Source organism: Dipodomys merriami, unplaced genomic scaffold, assembly GCF_024711535.1.
Source record: "Dipodomys merriami isolate MVZ:Mamm:240054 unplaced genomic scaffold, mDipMer1.0.p SCAF_16, whole genome shotgun sequence".
Classification (NCBI taxonomy): Eukaryota; Metazoa; Chordata; class Mammalia; order Rodentia; family Heteromyidae; genus Dipodomys; species Dipodomys merriami.
Genome location: NW_027202937.1, coordinates 21,141,229 through 21,159,017, shown reverse-complemented (window position 1 = coordinate 21,159,017; position 17,789 = coordinate 21,141,229). Strand labels below are relative to the sequence as shown.

At 40.3% G+C, this 17,789-nt stretch overlaps 1 protein-coding gene across 1 annotated transcript in view; it reads left to right on the top strand.

Moving 5' to 3' along the window:
- Cap2 (cyclase associated actin cytoskeleton regulatory protein 2) overlaps nt 1–17,789 on the top strand; it is a 123,830-nt gene that overhangs the window by 11,409 nt on the left and 94,632 nt on the right. The window contains exons 2-3 of the mRNA XM_070024512.1: nt 8,622–8,743; nt 14,986–15,086. Coding sequence (XP_069880613.1) covers nt 8,623–8,743; nt 14,986–15,086 — 222 coding nt within the window. The 5' untranslated portion in view covers nt 8,622. The remainder of the gene's footprint in view (nt 1–8,621; nt 8,744–14,985; nt 15,087–17,789) is intronic.

The following is a 17,789-nucleotide window of genomic DNA, read 5'->3' as shown; positions in this document are numbered from 1 at the left end:
AAAACAAAACAAAACATAGGAGTCATTGTAAAAATGTTTACGAGGACAATAGTTGATTTTTAAAAGAGAATTACATAGTAAAACATTCATTTTATAGTAATAAAGACTTAGGAACTTGTGGTTAGAAATGTTGGCAAGAAAAGATGTTATAGGAAATGGTCAGGGGAAATTTCAAACTTCGTTAAACTTATAGGTTATTGCTTCCAATACTGCATTTTTAAGGTAAATTTACATATTTTTCATGTCCTAAAAATAACTATGGCAAAAATCTATTTGTCAGAGGATTGAATAGAAATAAGCTTGAATTCAAGGTTTTCAGTATGTCTCAGTATGAAATACTTCTCAACTTTCAGGTTGGTGTCACAAAGGTAGCGCATAAGCATGCTAATGTGCGGAAGTGATGTAAGGTTTGTTAGTCTGTCCACAATTTTAAAGCTTAATTGTTTTCTGATTTTTAAGACATAAGTCTGTAATAGATTTAAATGTCTTATTTGTAGTATAATGAAATGTTTACAGAAAGATAACTTTTTCATTAAATTATTTATTTATTTATTTATTTTCAGTCATGGGGCTTGAACTCTGGGCTTGGGCATTGTCCTTGTGCTCTTCAGCTCAAGGCAAGTGCTCCTACCACTTGAGCCACAGCGCCACTTCCGGTTTTCTAGTGGTTTGTTGGAGATAAGAGTCTCACAAAGTTTCCTGCCCTGGCTGGCTTTGAACCCTGATCCTCAGATCTCAGCCTCCTGAGTAGCTAGTATTACAGGCATGAGCCACAGGCACCTGGCTTCATTAAAATATTTTTTAGGAAAAAAAAAAGGAAATGTTGACAAGATAAGTAAATGGACAGGAGAAAAACACTTTAAAACAATGAGTCTTTTCCAGTGACCAGACTTTCTTGATGTGTACTTACCATCTCAAATACTGTAACTATTGCTACCACTAGCCTACCTATCTACTATGACTGTGTTGTACACTTGAGTTGTCTTTTATACTTCACCAAAAGGCTGTATATAGATAGTAACATCGCAGAGCAAAACAAAATTCAACCTTTATCCAACAATCCCCCCCCCCCCCACTTAATAAGAGCTAGGTACAAATCCAGGTGTAGGTGATTGAAAAGCCATGGCCTCTCTGTACTACACCAGATTAAGATGAGTCTAATCTCTAGGACCTTAAAAAGTGTCCTTTTTTTGCAGGGTGGGGCGGGGAGAATGGTTGTGAAAAAGATAGAAATGATGTCTCCTTTAGTGCTTTACATCTAGACCTTCTGTTGTGGGCATAACCCTGGACATTGGACACTGCTATTGGGCACTAACTATCTGTACTTAGTGAATGGATTTTTCAAAGCAAGCAATGAGCCAGGCACTAGTGGCTCACACTGAGTACAGGGGGCTGTGATCTGAGGATGACAGTGCAAGCTAGCTTAAACAGGAAAGTCTATGAAACTCTTGTCTCCAATTAAGCATCAGAAAACTGCAAGTGAAGCTGTGGCTCAAAGTGGCAGAGTGTTAGCCTTGAGCGGAAAAAGCTTAGGGACAACACCCAGGCCCCAAGTTCAAGCCCTACAACCACCACCAACAACAAAAAGAGCAATGAAGTCAATTCTAAAACAAAAATAACCATATTTTCTCCCAGGAAATTATTTTCTTGATTCCAAGACACCTTCTTAGTAAAGACAGTAGATGAGAGAGCATTATTGACTATTTCCTTTTCTAAATGTATGAAATATCTTAAAAAGAATAGGTTTATAGACCCTGCCAGAGACAAACAAGGCTAGTCTTGTCTTTCCTACGTCTTTTTTACATCTCTTGAAAATCATTTATAAAGAAAAAAGATGGACAACAATGCATGTTATCATAAGGTTCAAACACTGGAACACAGCTGGGCATAACAGTACATGCCTGTAATCTGCAGCATGCAGGGAGCTAGGGTAAGAGAATCAAAACCAAGCCTAGTTTATATAGCTAGGGGGGAAAAGCCAAAACTTTCTTCAGATAAGAAAACATAAATAATACAAAAGGATCAAGAAGCAGAATTGCTTTGGACTTCTTACCATCAAAACAGGAAGTTCAAAGGACTGTGGCCTCAGTACCTTTACACTTGTGAGGAAAACTTCCAGCCTGAAATTCTGTATTCAGCCGAACTTCCAATCGAGTGTGAGAACATAAGAAAGGGAGTTTCAGATTGCAAGTCAAATAAATTGACTTTTCCTGAACTTCTTTTTTCTCCCCCAAAGAAGATTCTCTTTCCAGAGTCCAGGAAAACAGGTGACATAACAGGAGAAGAAGGAAAGGAAATTCTGGTTTGGAGGGAGTGGCTCATGTGGCAGTACACCTGCCTTGGAAACACAAGGACTTCAGTTCAAATCCCAGTGCCTCCAAAAGGAGAGGAAAAGGGATGTCAGGGGAAGGAAGGAGAGAAAGAGAAGTCCCTAGAATGAAGGTGACATAAATTCCAGGTCACAGAGGAGCAGCAGACCCAGGAGCCATGGTGTAGATGGGAGACAAAAAAATCTTCTGATAAAATACATCTGAAAAGAAACACTAATAGAATTGCAAACTCCTTGGGCTCTATTGAATCGAGATTCACACAATGAGAGGAAGAATTTGAAGCTGAGTCATTTTTAAGTACATAGAAAATTGAGGAGCTGAACATAATAGCTTTAGGAAAACAGGTATTGCGAGAGAAATGGCAAATCATCAGTGTGTCTCATGACTCAGATGTGAGTACTCCTAATTACGTGAGCCTTGAATATCCATCCCATAAATTAGAAGTCTATAGGGAAGAAGGAAGGAACAGAAAGGAGAGCTCAGATCTGAGGTGGTGATGATTGGAAAGCAAACAATTTACCCTCACCTTTGAGTGGGAAGTCGGTGCATAATGCCAGCAACGGACGAAGAATAAGACACAAAGGTGTGCTGTTTGGAGATAAGGAGGGGATTACCAAAAGAAGCTGAAAATGGTTGAGTCATTTTGGGGGATTGAACTTAAGAGCTGATCTTTGCTTAGATGAGGGACAGTGCCCAGGTCCCGAGTTAAAGCCAAAAGAGAGGGAGAGGGTTGGAGGGAGGGAGAAAGAGGCTAGAGCTAGGTAGGTGCCAAAAGCTAAAAGAAAGAAATTCAATGTTTTTAACATGAAAAAATAGTAACTTTAAAAAACTGTGTTTAACCTGATTTAAGCATAATAGATACATGTCTAAATACCATGTGACACCCCATTATTGTGTATAAATTTTTTTTTGTTGGTCCTGGGGCTTGAACTCTGGGCCTAGGCACTGTCCCTGAGCTCTTCAGCTAAAGGCTAGCACTCTACCACTTTGAACCACCACTTCTGGTTTTCTGGAGATAGTCTCACGAACTTTCCTGCCCAGGCTGGCTTCAAACCATGATCCTCAGATCTCCAACAAAAACAAACTGGCAAGTGGAGCTGTGACACAAAGTGGTTGGGGCTAGCTTTGAGCAAGAGAGTCCAAGGACAGCGCCCAGGTCCTGAGTTCAAGCCCCATAACTGACAAAAACAAAATAAAATAAAAAAAGGAAGTAGAGTAGCTACTACTAAAGGGCTGGTAAGGGAAGGATGAGGGGGAGATAGAGGGAGATTGGATGGGGACTGGGGGCAGAGGGGGTGGGAGTTAGATACCAAGAATTAGATAGCACAGAAGAGGATACACAGCCTCTAAATGCAAAGAGACCATAAATGTATAAAGCAATGGAAGTGCTAGTCATTCAGAATTGTCATTACACACCCTTGAGGGATCACATTATATCCTCTGAATATGTACCATTATTATAGGTCAATTCAAAAGATAAACTAGCGCCAAGCACAGTGGTTCATATCTGTAATTCTAGCCACTCCAAAGTCTGTGATCTGAGGATTGAAGTTCAAAGCACAGCCCAGGCAGAAAGTCTGTGAGATTCTTATCTCCAGTTAACCAACAGAAAGCCAGAAGTGGAGTTGCGGTTCAAGTGATTGAGTGCTAGTTTTGAGCAAAATGGCTGAGAGATAGTGCTCAGGCCCTGAGTTCAAGCCCCAGGACCAACACTAAAAAGAAAAACCAAAAGGATAAACTAGCATGAAAAAGGAAACGTGGGTAAAATTCAAATTTTAAAAATAACAATAATGTCACACAGGAATGGGTATACTTCTCATTATAAGGCAACTCAAAAGAGACACTCAAAAGTAAATATAATACAAGGAATCAAGGTTAATGTCATAGAGATTCTTAAAACAGCTCTCTAGTGGAAAGAGCAAGAGAACAGAAGATACTCTATGAAAGGAAACATACTCGTTACCTGACTCAGGTAATTGTAATCCCTCTGTAGATCACCTTTATAATAACAACTAATATAAACTAACTAAAAAAAGAAAAAAAGAATTCCTACATGAAGGAAAAAACAGATCTCTGGGAGGATGAAATTGTGAGATGCTAGGTCCTTCCTCTTTTTCCTTACACACACACACACACACACACACACACACACACACACACACACACACACACACACACACACACACCTCTGGTTCTTAGACTACTTACTGTCCAGCCATCATGCCTTATCCCTCAGTGTAGCTCCTGACCCACATATAGCGCTGTGGTTCCACCAACGCATTCCTTTCTCTGACTGTGCTATTTGTATTTGCTTTGACTATCCAATGTGCTTTCTCAACTTGATTCTTTTTCTTGTTTTTGCAGGGGCGGGGGGATGCTTAACTGGAATTTGATCTCAGGGCTTCATGCTTACTAGGCAGGCATTCTTGCACTTGAGTAACACCTCAGACCTTTGTTTTACTTTCCAGTGAGGTCTCTTGCTTTGTGCCTATGGCTGGTCTCACACCTGTGCCTCCTGTATAGCTGGAACTTATTTTGCCCAAGCTGGCCTAGAATTCCAATCCTCCCCATTTCCCAGTTCCTAAATATCTTGGATTATCAACATGGGCTGCCCATGCCAGTCACAACCTAATTCTTAATTTCCAGCTCCTGTCAAAATTTAAGTCCACTGTAAAAAGTTAAAGCAAAAGAGACCACCTGGCAAAAATTTGGAGAATCTACCATCTGTGTTTCCTCATTCTTGAGGGCCAGGATAGCAACTGAGGGCCTGTGTGGGGACAGGCAGACGGACAGACAGAAAGACAGAGTATGTAAAAGAGCACGTGAAAAAAGAATATGTTGAGAGCCTAGAAATCTCAGACCCCGTCAGTCACTCTGGGAATGCTAACATGATACTTTCTTTCTTTTATTTTATTCAGCTTCTCTTAGAAACTGTTTTAAAGTTGTAAACCCAGAGGCATCAGCCGCTTTCCAGTGTGTGTGTGTGTGTGTGTGTGTGTGTGTGTGTGTGTGTGTGTGTGTGTGTGTGTGTGTGTGTGTGTATGTGTGTGTGTGTATGTGTGTGTATGTCTCTCTCTCTCTCTCTCTCTCTCTCTATATATATATATATAGTGTGTGTGTGTGTGTGTGTGTGTGTGTGTGTGTGTGTGTGTCCTTTGATGAGCTGTATTTATATCTTTAGAGACTACAGAACGACTTGAGTCCTGTTGGTGATTATTTTAACCTGCAGTGACATCCAAGTCCCTTGGGAACTACATTCCATAGCAATTACAGACTCACTCAGCTGACTTTCAACATATGGAGCCCTTGCTATGAGATAATGTAACTTGGGATCTTGTCAGGAGACTGATAAAGCCACAGTCAGAGAAGTCAGTCCTGGATGTGCAAAACCACAGTGCAAACTCATCCTTCCCCCTCCCCCCCCCCCCCGCCCTGCTGGAGTGGCAGGGGGCTTCAGCTGGGGGTGGAGCTAATGCAGCCTGCTAACAATGCAAATACTCTTTTTTTTCTATCATAGACTAGGTCTGTGGTGGTTAACATTTGGCAAGTTGAGTAACAGGGAACAGAGATAACTGTGAACAGATGGACAACTATTAAAAGATTTGAGGGGCTTTCATCATGTCTCAAATGGCCTTCAACCCACCTACATGATACCCAGTTCCCTGGCAAAAAGATTATGTAAAGGATTCAATTAAATTTCTCCTTCCTTTTTTGTTTTTTTTTTTTCTCCTGTCTTCACTTGCCATGGAATCAAAAGCTCTGACGTGAAGAGGAAAAGAATAGATGAGAAACTTCTAATTTTGCATCCCCTTGGGATTAGATGCTGATTTCAGCTGTGCTGAGAACCTGCTCCATAGTTTGGCAGATTTGGAAGAGAAGGTTTTCCAAAATAGACGGGGTGCTCTGCCTCCATCTCTGACGACTGGCATGCGGATGCAAAATTACAGAGATGGATGCATACACTGATGCATTTAGCCTTGCTTTGGGGAAAGAAAAACCACAGTGGTCTGCCATCATTGTATCTAAAATATCTGGCTCCCTGAAGAAATATAAAATATGCACACATGTCAGAACACTGAAACTTAGCCGTGTACTATGGTAGCAATGTGTCTGAATCCCAAACTTGCTATTCCTCTTTTGCCCAGAATGATGATAATTTGAAAGTTCTTTAGAGTGAAAAGTCACCATGGGCACTGATTCAGGCAAGACATGTTTTATTTTCTTTGGAGCAACAGACTCATTTTGCCAAAGTCAATCCAAAGCAGAAATGGCCAGGTTTATGATGCTTATAAATGTTGGTTCTCGTGAACGTGGCCAAAAGTCTTATCAGCTTCCATTCTTCAAAGGAATGTAAATATAAATTCTAGGACCAATCATTTTAAGGGATTGACCTACACAGTATCGACAGAGTATAAAGATGGATACCCACCCTCCCCCCAACTTCTCTTCTCTCCTTCCCTCCCCTCCTTCCCTTCACCTTTCTTTCCCCTTCCTTGCTCTTCCCCCTCTCTCCTCTCCCACTTTATGTCAGTACTAGGGCTGCAACTTTTGCCCTCATGCTCTTGTGTAGCTTTTTTACCCAAGACTGCTACTCTTCTTCGCCAGCCACACCTCCACTTCCTGCTTTCTTTTGCTGGTTTATTGATAGTAGTCTCTCAGATTTGTCTGCCTGGCTGGTTTCAAACCAGTCATCAGATCTCAGCCTCCTGAGTAGTTAGGATTATAGTCATGAGCCATCGGCACCTGGTTATCCCCAATCTCTTAACCAGCAAGAATCTTGAGTTCCTGGAGATACTATCTTGAAAGTCCAGCCCATCTAACACTAAATGTCACCTAAAAACAACCAGCAGCCTTACACAAGGACAACACCTATGTTTCATATCTTTAAAAGTCCAACCCAACCATTCAGAATCACTTTCAAATAGCTGAGCAACAGAAAAAAAAAGGAACAATCTGATCATAACAGTTAATGTTCAGGGTGATTCCCCTCCCTGTTTGCAGATTGATGTACAGCTTTCTAAGCTCACAGTTCTTTGCTGGGCTGGGTGTCTTATAATTGAGTAAATGAAGATTATTATTGGTTTCAAAGTCCCCTGGGGAGTACACTTTAACAGAAAGAATTGTTGAAAATAGTTAATGTGCTTCCCCCATTTAGCAGGATAAAAGTAGACAATATAAATTTGGAGTTAGTGTTTGTGGGTTGTTGTAAGTGCCATATGTAAATGGAATCCTGTGACACTGAAGCATCTGAGCTGGCTCCTGGAAGGGATGGGGAGGGAGTTAATACTTGTGTCTTCGATACAGTATTCATGTTTACTTGGTTTCAAAGTTACTGAATTGAGTAAAACTAAGCTCAATCCAATTTGCTTTTGTTCCAAGTTTTATATTCTTTCTGCATTTCATGCATGTTTCCTGATGGGGAAAAGTGATTTTTCAGGTGGTTCAAGCCATTTTGAGCAATAATTTTCTTGTTTGTTTGGTAATTATGGGGTTTGAACTCAGGGCCTCATGCTCACTAGACAGGTGTTCTACCACTTAGCCATGCTTCCAGCTCTTTCCTGCACTGGTGCTTCTTTGTTTTTATTTTTGTTTGGTGTGTGTGTGTGTGTGTGTGTGTGTGTGTGTGTGTGTGTGTGTGTGTGTGTGTGTGTGTGTGTGTGTGTGTGTGTGTGTGTGTGTGTGTGTGTGTGTGTGTGTGTGTGTGTGTGTGCTTGTCCTGGGGCTTGAACTTAGTACCTATGTGTTGTCTCTGAGCTTTTGTGTTCAAGGCTAGCCACCTACCACTTGAGCTACAACACCACATCTAGCTTTTTGGTGGTTAACTGGAGATAAGAGTCTCATGGACTTTCTTGCCTAAGCTGGTTTCAAACCATGATATTCAGATCTCAACCTCCTGAGTAGCTAAGATTATAGACATGAACCACCAGTGCTCGGCTGTTTTCAAGATAGGATGTAACTTCTTGCTCAAGTACACACCTGGACTATAATCTGCCTATTTTAGGCTTCTGGGTAGATGACATGGGTGATGCCATTGAGATAGGTAATTTAGGATGACAGGCATTTGCTAGTATCCAGCTACAGGTCTCTTGAACTTTTCTGCCTAGGTTGGCCTTGAACCCCAAATCTCCCCTTCTCGGCCTCCCTAGTAGCTACAATGACAGGCGTGAGCCATTGGTACCAGGTCATTCTAAGTAGCTTTTGTTTCCCTTCTTGCTGCTGGGTGTGGTGGTGTTGGTTTGCTGACCCTTGCTGGTGCTCACTTGGCCTCCTTTTGTCTCTGTGTCTTTCTAGGATGGCAGACATGCACGGACTGATGGAGAGGCTGGAACGTGCGGTCAGCCGACTGGAGCAGCTGTCTGCAGAGCCTCTCAGGCCGCCTGGAGCCTGTGGAGAAGTTAATGGTGTCAATGGAGGTAGGCCTGCAGAAATCTGTCGACTGCTTTCCTCAGTTTCTCTCCCTCCTTCCTTGATAGGGAACCATAAGCAAAACAGTCCCTGAAGAAGAGGAAGAAAAAATATGAAGGTTTTTTCCCCCCTCTCAAATACATACAATTTTTGCACATCTATTAGAAAAATAAATGTTAAAAGTTTCAACACAAAAATTACTAATATCTGTGTATTTTAAGAGCAAAAGTCCTTGGGCCAAATGTGATTCTTTTTCCATTTCAGTGTTTATACTGTTCTTCTAGCACTCACTGGCTAAATATATTATCTAAGTAATTATTTTTTTAAAAAGAAAGGAAATGAATGTTCTGAATTACAATGTAAATTGAAAGGAATTATCATACTGTAGAGTTTTATTTTAAGGAGAACAAGTTATTCTATTTAGGAGGTGCAACCTCTTGAAGAAAGCCAGAGATGACTGATAGAAAGCTATATCACATTTCCTGTTTCTAACACTGTCTTTTAATTTTATATGCTAAAAAAATTAGAATTGGGGAGTATCAAAAATATAAAGCAATTTGGATACTGGTGGCTCATACCTGTAATGTTAGTTACTCAGAAGGCTGAGATAAGAGGATCATAGTTAGAGGTTATTAGTCTAAGCAGAAAAGCCCATGGGACTCCATCTTCAAAATTGCCAGCTAAAAAGGAAGGCTGGAGGCATGACTTAAGTGGTAGAGCTCTAGCTGAGGAAACAAGCCAAGCAAGAGCACAAGGCTCTGAGTTCAAACCTAGGTACTACAAATAAATAAATAGCAAACACCTGCTTTCTTTAAAAAGAAACTTTCCAAGTTATCCACAAAAATTGGTCTATATCTTTCTTCTGTGAAGTTGCAATTTAACAAATAGAAATACAGGACACCCATTAACTTTGAATTTGAAATGGAGAAATCTTTTTCTTTTCTTTTTTTTTTTAATGTGTCCTAAATACTGCATGGTTTACACTGCATGGTACACATTATACTAAACCTTTATTTATGGTTAGCTGAAATTCAAATTCTATAGGTCAATGTGTATTTAATATGGCAGTTTTGTTCTTATCCCAAGTGTCTCTCCTCCTTATCTAACCTGCTTTAAATACAATTGGGCTTTGGGAAAGCTGAGAAAGCCTGGGGAGGAGAGGGCTTCACTGTCTCATTCTCTAGGAAAGAGCCACTTGGTGGGTCTAGAAGCTCTGTTTTATTTGGTATTATCTATCCTTTGTGCTACTTACTATGGGACAAATGACTGCATCTGAGCATGAACTTGCTAATTGGGTCATTTCCATTGGCCATAATAAACATGAAAATGTGTGTGTGTGTGTGTGTGTGTGTGTGTGTGTGTGTGTGTGTGTGTGTGTGTGTGTGTGTGAGTACTGAATCTTGAACTCAGGCCCTTGAGCTCTTGTGGGGCTTTTCCATTCACAGCTGAAGCTCTACCACTTGAGCTACACCTCCACTTCTGGCTTTTTGTTGGTTTATTAACAATGAGTCTCACAGACTTGTCTGCCCAGGCTGGCTTTGGGCCACAATCCTCAGATCTCAGCCTCTTGAGTAGCTAGGATTACAAGCATGAGCCACCAGCACCCAGAGGAAAATGCTTTGAATGGATTGAAAGGGAGCCCAGGCTGCTAATGTCCTGTGAGTTTTTCCACGTCAACTGAGATATATCTGTGATATCACTGCCTTTTTTGTTAGATTTTTTTGGTATATGAGACTTCTAAGCTTTATTCTCTTTAGCAACTCTGTTATGGTACCACTGGTATTAGGTATTACAGATACTTCTCAAAGTGGATAGGCAGACAATACAGTGAAAATGGCAATCCTGCCAAAATTAATATACAAATTCAATGCAATTCCTATTAAAATCCCAATGATGTACATTTCTGAAATACAGAAAACAGTCCAAAAATTCATATGGAACAACAACAGACCTAGAATAGCCAAAACAATTCTAGGCAAAAAGACAACATGGGAGGGATCTCGATGCCGGACTTCAAACTCTACTATAGAGCCATAATAACAAAGACAGCTTGGTACTGGCACAAAAACAGATCTGAAAACCAATGGAATAGAAGATCCAGAAATAAAACCACATGCCTACAGTCAGCTGATATTTGACAAAGGAGCCAAAGAAATACAGTGGAAGAAACACAGCCTTTTCAACTACTGGTGCTGGGAAAACTGGGAAGCCACATGCAGAAAACTAAAAGTGGACCCCAGCCTATCACCATGCACTAACAACATCAACTCAAAATGGATTAAAGACCTTAACATTAAACCTGCATCTCTGAAACTACTGCAGGACAGAGTAGGAGAGACACTTGAACTTATAGGCACAGGCAGGAACTTCCTGAACAGAGTTCCAGGGTCACAACAAATTGGAGAGAGACTTGACAAATGGGACTTCCTTAAAATAAAATTTTTCTGCACAGCTAAAGCTATAGCAGCCAAGCTAGAAAGACAACCAACTAACTGGGAAAAAATATTTATCAGCAATATATCAGACAAGGAGTTAATATTCAGTATATACAGGGAACTCAAGAAACTAAGCCCTCCCAAACCTAACAAACCAATTACTAAATTGGCAAGGGAACTAAATTACTAAATTGGCAAGAGAGACTTCTCAGAAGAAGAGAGAAAAATAGCAAAGAAACACATGAGGAAATGTTCACCATCCCTGGTTGTGAAGGAAATGCAAATAAAGACAACCCTGAGATCCCACCTTACCCCAGTCAGAATGTCCCACATCCTAAAGTCAGCCAATGACAAATGCTGGAGAGGATGTGGAGAAAGAGGAACCCTATTACAGTGCTGGTGGGAATGTACACTTACACAACCACTTTGGAAAGCAGTCTGGAGGGTCCTCAGAAAGCTAAATGTTGACCTCCCTTATGACCCAGTCATACCACTTCTAGGCATCTATCCTGAACAACAGGAACCAGTATACAAGGACACATGCACCTCCATGTTATTGCAGCACTGTTCACAATAGCCAGGATATGGAAACAACCCAGATGTCCCACCACAGATGAATGGATCCAAAAATTGTGGTATCTATACACAATGGAATATTATGCAGCCATTAGAAAGGACAAAATAATGGCATTTACAGGGAAATGGATGGAGCTAGAAGAAATCATGTTGAGGGAGGTAAGCCAAGAGCAAAGAGACAAATGTCACATGGTCTCCCTGATAGGTGGATGTTAAATCCAAAATGTAAGGTGATACGACAAAATTAACAAGACTTAAGAAACAAAGGACTTCCACTCATCTGGTCGAATCACTACTAAATAAATATCCCCATGCTGCTGATCACATATATGGTATATATGTGCACACCGGAGGGAAACCAGGAGGATGACACAGAACTAGAAGGAATCAGGGAAAAACATAACAGCAGGACTCATCAGCTGCACTGGACATTGATCAAAATGAACTAAGCAACTCGATGGCAGCAATGGGAGGGAGTGAACGAGTGGGAAAGAGGAAACAGCTGACGCTATGCAAAACAAAAGAAATGTACATATCACCCAATGTGAAAGAAAAAACTGCATTGCAAAGCTCATAGAACTCATAAATGTTATAGACCATGATAGACAATTTGCCCCATGAAAGTTAGAATGTGTTTGTGACTTTAACTAAGCATCACTATCCCATAATGCTGTGAAATTTCAGAAATTATGTAACCACTTAATCACAATAAAGAATTTTTTTAAAAAAAAAGGAAAGAAAAGGAGGGAACCGCAGGACCAAAAAAAATGTAAACAGAAGACCTTGGAAATATACTAACCAAAGTAAAAATCAGCTTCCTGGGAGACTGTATAATATTTTTGAATAAAAAATGCAAAAATATCAGTAATTTGAACCTCATAAATTCAAATAAGTAGTAACCTGAACTTTGTATTTTCCTTATTACAAAATAAAAATCCAAAAGAATCTATTGACTAAGTAAGACTAAAGAGCACATAATTAAATTAGTGTTTAGACAAATATTTTCTAATAGAGAAAATTACTCCAAACCAATTATTAAAGCATAGGTCTTCTAAAAGAACTTACCTGGCATTATTAGCCTATGTAAAATGAAATAATTAGGAGATTGAATAATTAGTAAAAATGTAGGAATGATATCTCCACCCTTAAGATTTTTTTAATTTAATCTTTAACACCATTTTTAAATTTCTGTTTGGTTAGTAAGTTTTGGTGGTTTTTAAAAATTCCATTTTCAATGAATCTTTAAGTAGAATCCTTAAGTACACCACTGGGTAGCACACACCTATAATCCGAACACTTGATTATTTTGAGGCTTAGTTTTGTACTTACATATTTCTTTAATCATTAGTAGTTTCTTTGTATTTACTAGCAAAAAAGGACAAAAACAACCTTTAATCTTAAATATAAACCACTATTGTGTATTACTATATTATATACCATATCAATATATTATTATATTATATACTATATTAAATAAATTTTGCTGTAAGAGAAACATTAGCAAGAACACAATCCATTACGAATACATAATCGGATCATGGACTACCTTATTATTAGATTGGTGTTACAATGAATTTTAGGATATGGCCCTGCCCTCTCCCCCTCCCCCCCCCACTTCTCCAGCAATCAAGGGAAGAATATATTGTATTCCTGTCACATGGCCAGCACCGTGCTAGGTGCAGGAAATCTCCCATGATTTGCACACCATGTGAATCATTTCAAATCCTTGGTCTCTATGCATTCCTATTCAGAGCTACAGTGTCCTCTGATTAGTAAGTGTTCAGAGGATGCAGTCTGAAGGAAGAACAGATCATTAGAGGCTGCCTAAAGGAGACCACACTGAAATCAGTGATGAAAGGAACCCAGAAAGTATTCACTTTTATCTGCTAGAGGTCTCTGTTTCCTTCTAAAACATTCTCCCCCTTTAGACACTCTTGGGCAATTCATATACCCATAAACAAGGTCGGTTTGGGGGTTTTATTTAATGCACACAGAAAGAATCTTTATGTACTTTCATGTTTTGCAGAAGTTGTCAGATTCTATACTTTGAACTTAAAGATGACTCACCTTCAACCGTCTGCTTAGAAGTTTGACCTTAGGTGCTGTCAGTTGCTGTGGGTTGGTTTTTTTTTTTGGTGTTGTTGTTTTGTTTTGTTCTGTTTTTCAACCTTGGGGCCTATGGAAATGGGAAATTAGGAAAAAAGAGAAAATGAAGCACTATCCTGTGGTTTTGTGAGCATGGAGAATGTATTTTTATGATAGAAGAAAGGCAAGGCTAGGTTTGGGTTGGATTAAAACACAACTCACTAAATTCACTGCCATGGGTTGCTTTAGAAATGATGTTCTCAATAGATGGAAGTCAGGGATTTCATTGTGGGGTGTCCCCACCCCACCCCATTAACTGAAGAGCAGAAAACTCAAGTGCCAGTGGCTCATGCCTATAATTCTAGCTTCTGAAAGACTAAAATCTGGAAGGATAAAGGTTCTAAGGCAGTCCAGGAAGAAAAGTCCATAAGACTCCATCTCCAGTTGACCAGCAAAAAGCTGAGCTGGAGGCATAACACAAGTTGTAGAATGTCAGCCAAGCAAGAAAACCAAGTTTTAACCCCCAGTATTACCTCCTCCCCTCCAAAAAAGCAGATAAGGAAACAGATCACACCAACTGACCACTGTCACTTCCAATTTTACAGTGAATTGGCCACTCAAACCCTATCTGTATAGGCTCAGCAGTTATTTTTTAGGCTGGCTATCACTGCCCTTCCTTCCCGGAAGGAAGGAAGGAAGAAATGAGTAAAGATCTCCTTCTTTGCCTCCTTGCCCAGAGTTCCTGATCCCCTTTGCATTTCTAGGCACCCTCTTGGTGACTATTTGTGACCCTGGGCAGCACCTGGAGAGTTCACAGTGGAAGAAAACAAAGAGTGGTTTTTGGATCTGCCTTTCGTTAGGGTTTAACTTTGGACCAACCCAATTTCCTCCCGGTGTCACTGTGATGATAGGATTCTGGGCTTGGGAGAGAGTGGATGAAATGATGCCCAAGTCCCAGCATAAGAGGACTGCACATCCACAAACCCACGCTCCCCTGAGCCACGGAGAAGTGGTAAAAACCTAGAGAAGTTGAGGATGTGAATGAATGGGTGGGGATGACTTGGATGCTATTAGCCTTCCACCTCCTCTGTGTCTAGATAGCCCCTGCCTTTCATCACACGCTCAGGAGTTAACAAGAGGTTCCTCTTCCACAGACATGGCACCCTCCGTGGAAGCCTTTGATAAGCTGATGAATGGGATGGTGGCCGAGTTTTTAAAGAACAGTAGAATCCTTGCTGGTGACGTGGAAACTCATGTGAGTACACTCCCCTCCCCGCTCTCTCTGGAGAGCTCAGACTGGCTAGCACAGACACAGGCAATTCTAAAGGCACCATGAGATCTTCCTTTATTTATTTTTGCCTTGGCTAGACAGGTGGATGTGGTAGCTGAAACGTTCATTTGTGCATTTATTCATTTAACCATCTGGATGGAGGCTTGATATACACTGTTCTCGAAACTGAGAAGTTGGGGGTGTGAGTAAAACATCTTTCCTATCCAAGTAGTTTGCTTCCTTTCTGTTAATCTTGAGAGAATGGTTTTCCTGAAGGGTTCCTGCTTTGGTCAGGTGTCTTGGTCCTTGTTCATTACATTTTAGTTACATTCATCCTTTTCCCTGAGCACAAAAATATCCTGTTATGAGCTCCATTTTAGTTTCATCCTGTTAATTTAAGCCACATCCTTTTCCAGAGCTCCACCAATCAGATCAGAGGGGCTGGGCCTGCTGAGATAGGGGTATAAAGGGAGCACCCTGGCTGCTCTGTGTGCTTGCTTGCCAGGTTTTTGGCTGATGGCTCACGCTTCTGCAAAAGTAAACTTGACCTTTCCAAGTTCCTTTCGAGCCTGGGGTCCTTATTCCTAAGCAATACTAACATCTTGAGCTATTTCTTACAGGGACTTATAAGAGAGATGTGTCCTTCCATCCTAGAACATTCAATTACTGCTAGACTGATTCAGGTATACAGATATGACCCAAAAAAGTAAGAAAACAGGGTTATGGTATGGAAAGGGCAAGAGCAGGAGTATCATCCTAAGAAAGGGGTTCTGAGAGGAGGAATTTGAACAGAGATCTGAGAGGAAAGAAAGCGTGAGTGTGCGGTACTGTGGGGACCAGGCAGAGGAGACAGCCAGGGCCAAGACCCAGAGGATGAAACATTCTGGAATGTTCTCAGTGTAGCAGAAGCCAGGGGAGTTAAGAAGGATACAAGATATAAAATGTAATCATCAGATGTGCAGAAAACATATGACAGCACTTCAAAAACTCAAGAGAAGGGTCAAGCTGGGTGCCAGTGGCTTATGCCTGTAATCTTAGCAATTCAGGAGGCTGATATTTAAGGATCCTGGTTCAAAGCCAGCCTGGGCAAGAAAATCTATGAGACTCTTTTCTCTAGTTAACCACTAAAAATTAGGCAAAAGTAGAGCTGTGGGTCAAGTGGTAGAATGCTAGCCTTGAGCATACTTAAAGCTCTGGGACAAACACCCAGGCCCTAAGTTCAAATCCCAGGACTGTCACAAAGAACAAAAACAAAAGAGAAGGGTCATAAGATCCAGCAATGGAGAGAGAGAGAAAGAGAAACAGAGAAAGAGAGAGAGAGAGAGAGAGAGAGAGAGGTCCAAAAACATTGAAAGCAGAGATTCAGAGATATTTTTATACCATGTCCATAGCAACATTTTGTTTTATCATAGTCAAAGGGAAGGAAGTTCCTTAAGTAAGTGTTCATTGGCTGATGAATAAAAAAATGCAGCATTTGTATACAGTGGAATATTATACAACCTTAACAAGGAAGACTACTGTTATATGCTAAGAGTTTAGGCTTTCTGGAGAGTGTTTATACAACCATGTGAATACTACTCAACTGTACACTTAAAAATGGATATGAAGATAAATTTTGTTAATGTATTTTACCATAGTTTTTCTTTAAAAGCACAACCTGAAGGAAAAGGCTAAAGTACAGAATTTGAAAATCCCTGGACTGGAAGAGACTTCTAAAGATGTCTGGACCAGCCTTCTAGCTAGAGAAACTTTGTGTGTGTGTGTTTAATGTTAACATCATCTCTAAAGTGACTCATTATCTAAGTGCATTTCATGAAAAATCCAAAAAGTCAGTCCATTAAAAATCCTCAGAAGAAATTTGTCCCCAGGTTCTTTTTTCACTGGCTTTTGTTTGCCTCTGAGGATTGAATTCTAAAACCATCTGCCTAGAGATTTCCCTTCACTGGAACAGGCCTGGCAAAGCTATTGTAAGTACATAGTCACAGAAAAGTTGATTCTTGAATACATTGTGGTTTGGGGTATAAGAAAGCAAAATGCAAAGGGACTTTATAGTTCCTCCTCCCCCAGTTAGATGCTATGTGCAGTGACACCAAAGGCTCCAAAGTTGAAATTAAATAGATGATCTTCTCGTCACACTTCAATCTATTTGTTTGCCACCGCTCAGAAAAATAAAAGTCCTTCTTATCAGCTCCATTTGTATTCTGTATTTCTTTTTAAATGCCCATCAGTGAAAGAGAAAGTTTATTGTATTTAAAGACAGGGAAGTCTAGGTACTAAGACATGTTCACTTCAAATGTACCCCGGGGCTCTGTCATTGGGCTCTGTGTTTTTGCTTACAAGAAACTGCCTATGGCATTTAGAGTGGTGTGCATGCCTGTAGTCTCAGCACTCAGGGAGAAGATGAGTTCAGGGTCCCCTGGTTAGAAAGGCCCTGTCTCTGGACTTCCTAGAAAGACCCTATCTCAAAAACAAAACAAAATTTAAAAAAAGAAGCAGATGCTTTCTTCTGACACACTAAGATAATGTTTGAATTTCTTAGGTAAATATACTGAAACACTAGCATACACAAAAGGATATTAATTATTCCCAAGATTTTTTTTAAAAAAGATGCTTTGCAAGATTTCTCTCTTGAACTTTCCCAGTAATTACCTTTAGTTCACCGTGGTGTGTGCTGGGGTACATAGTACA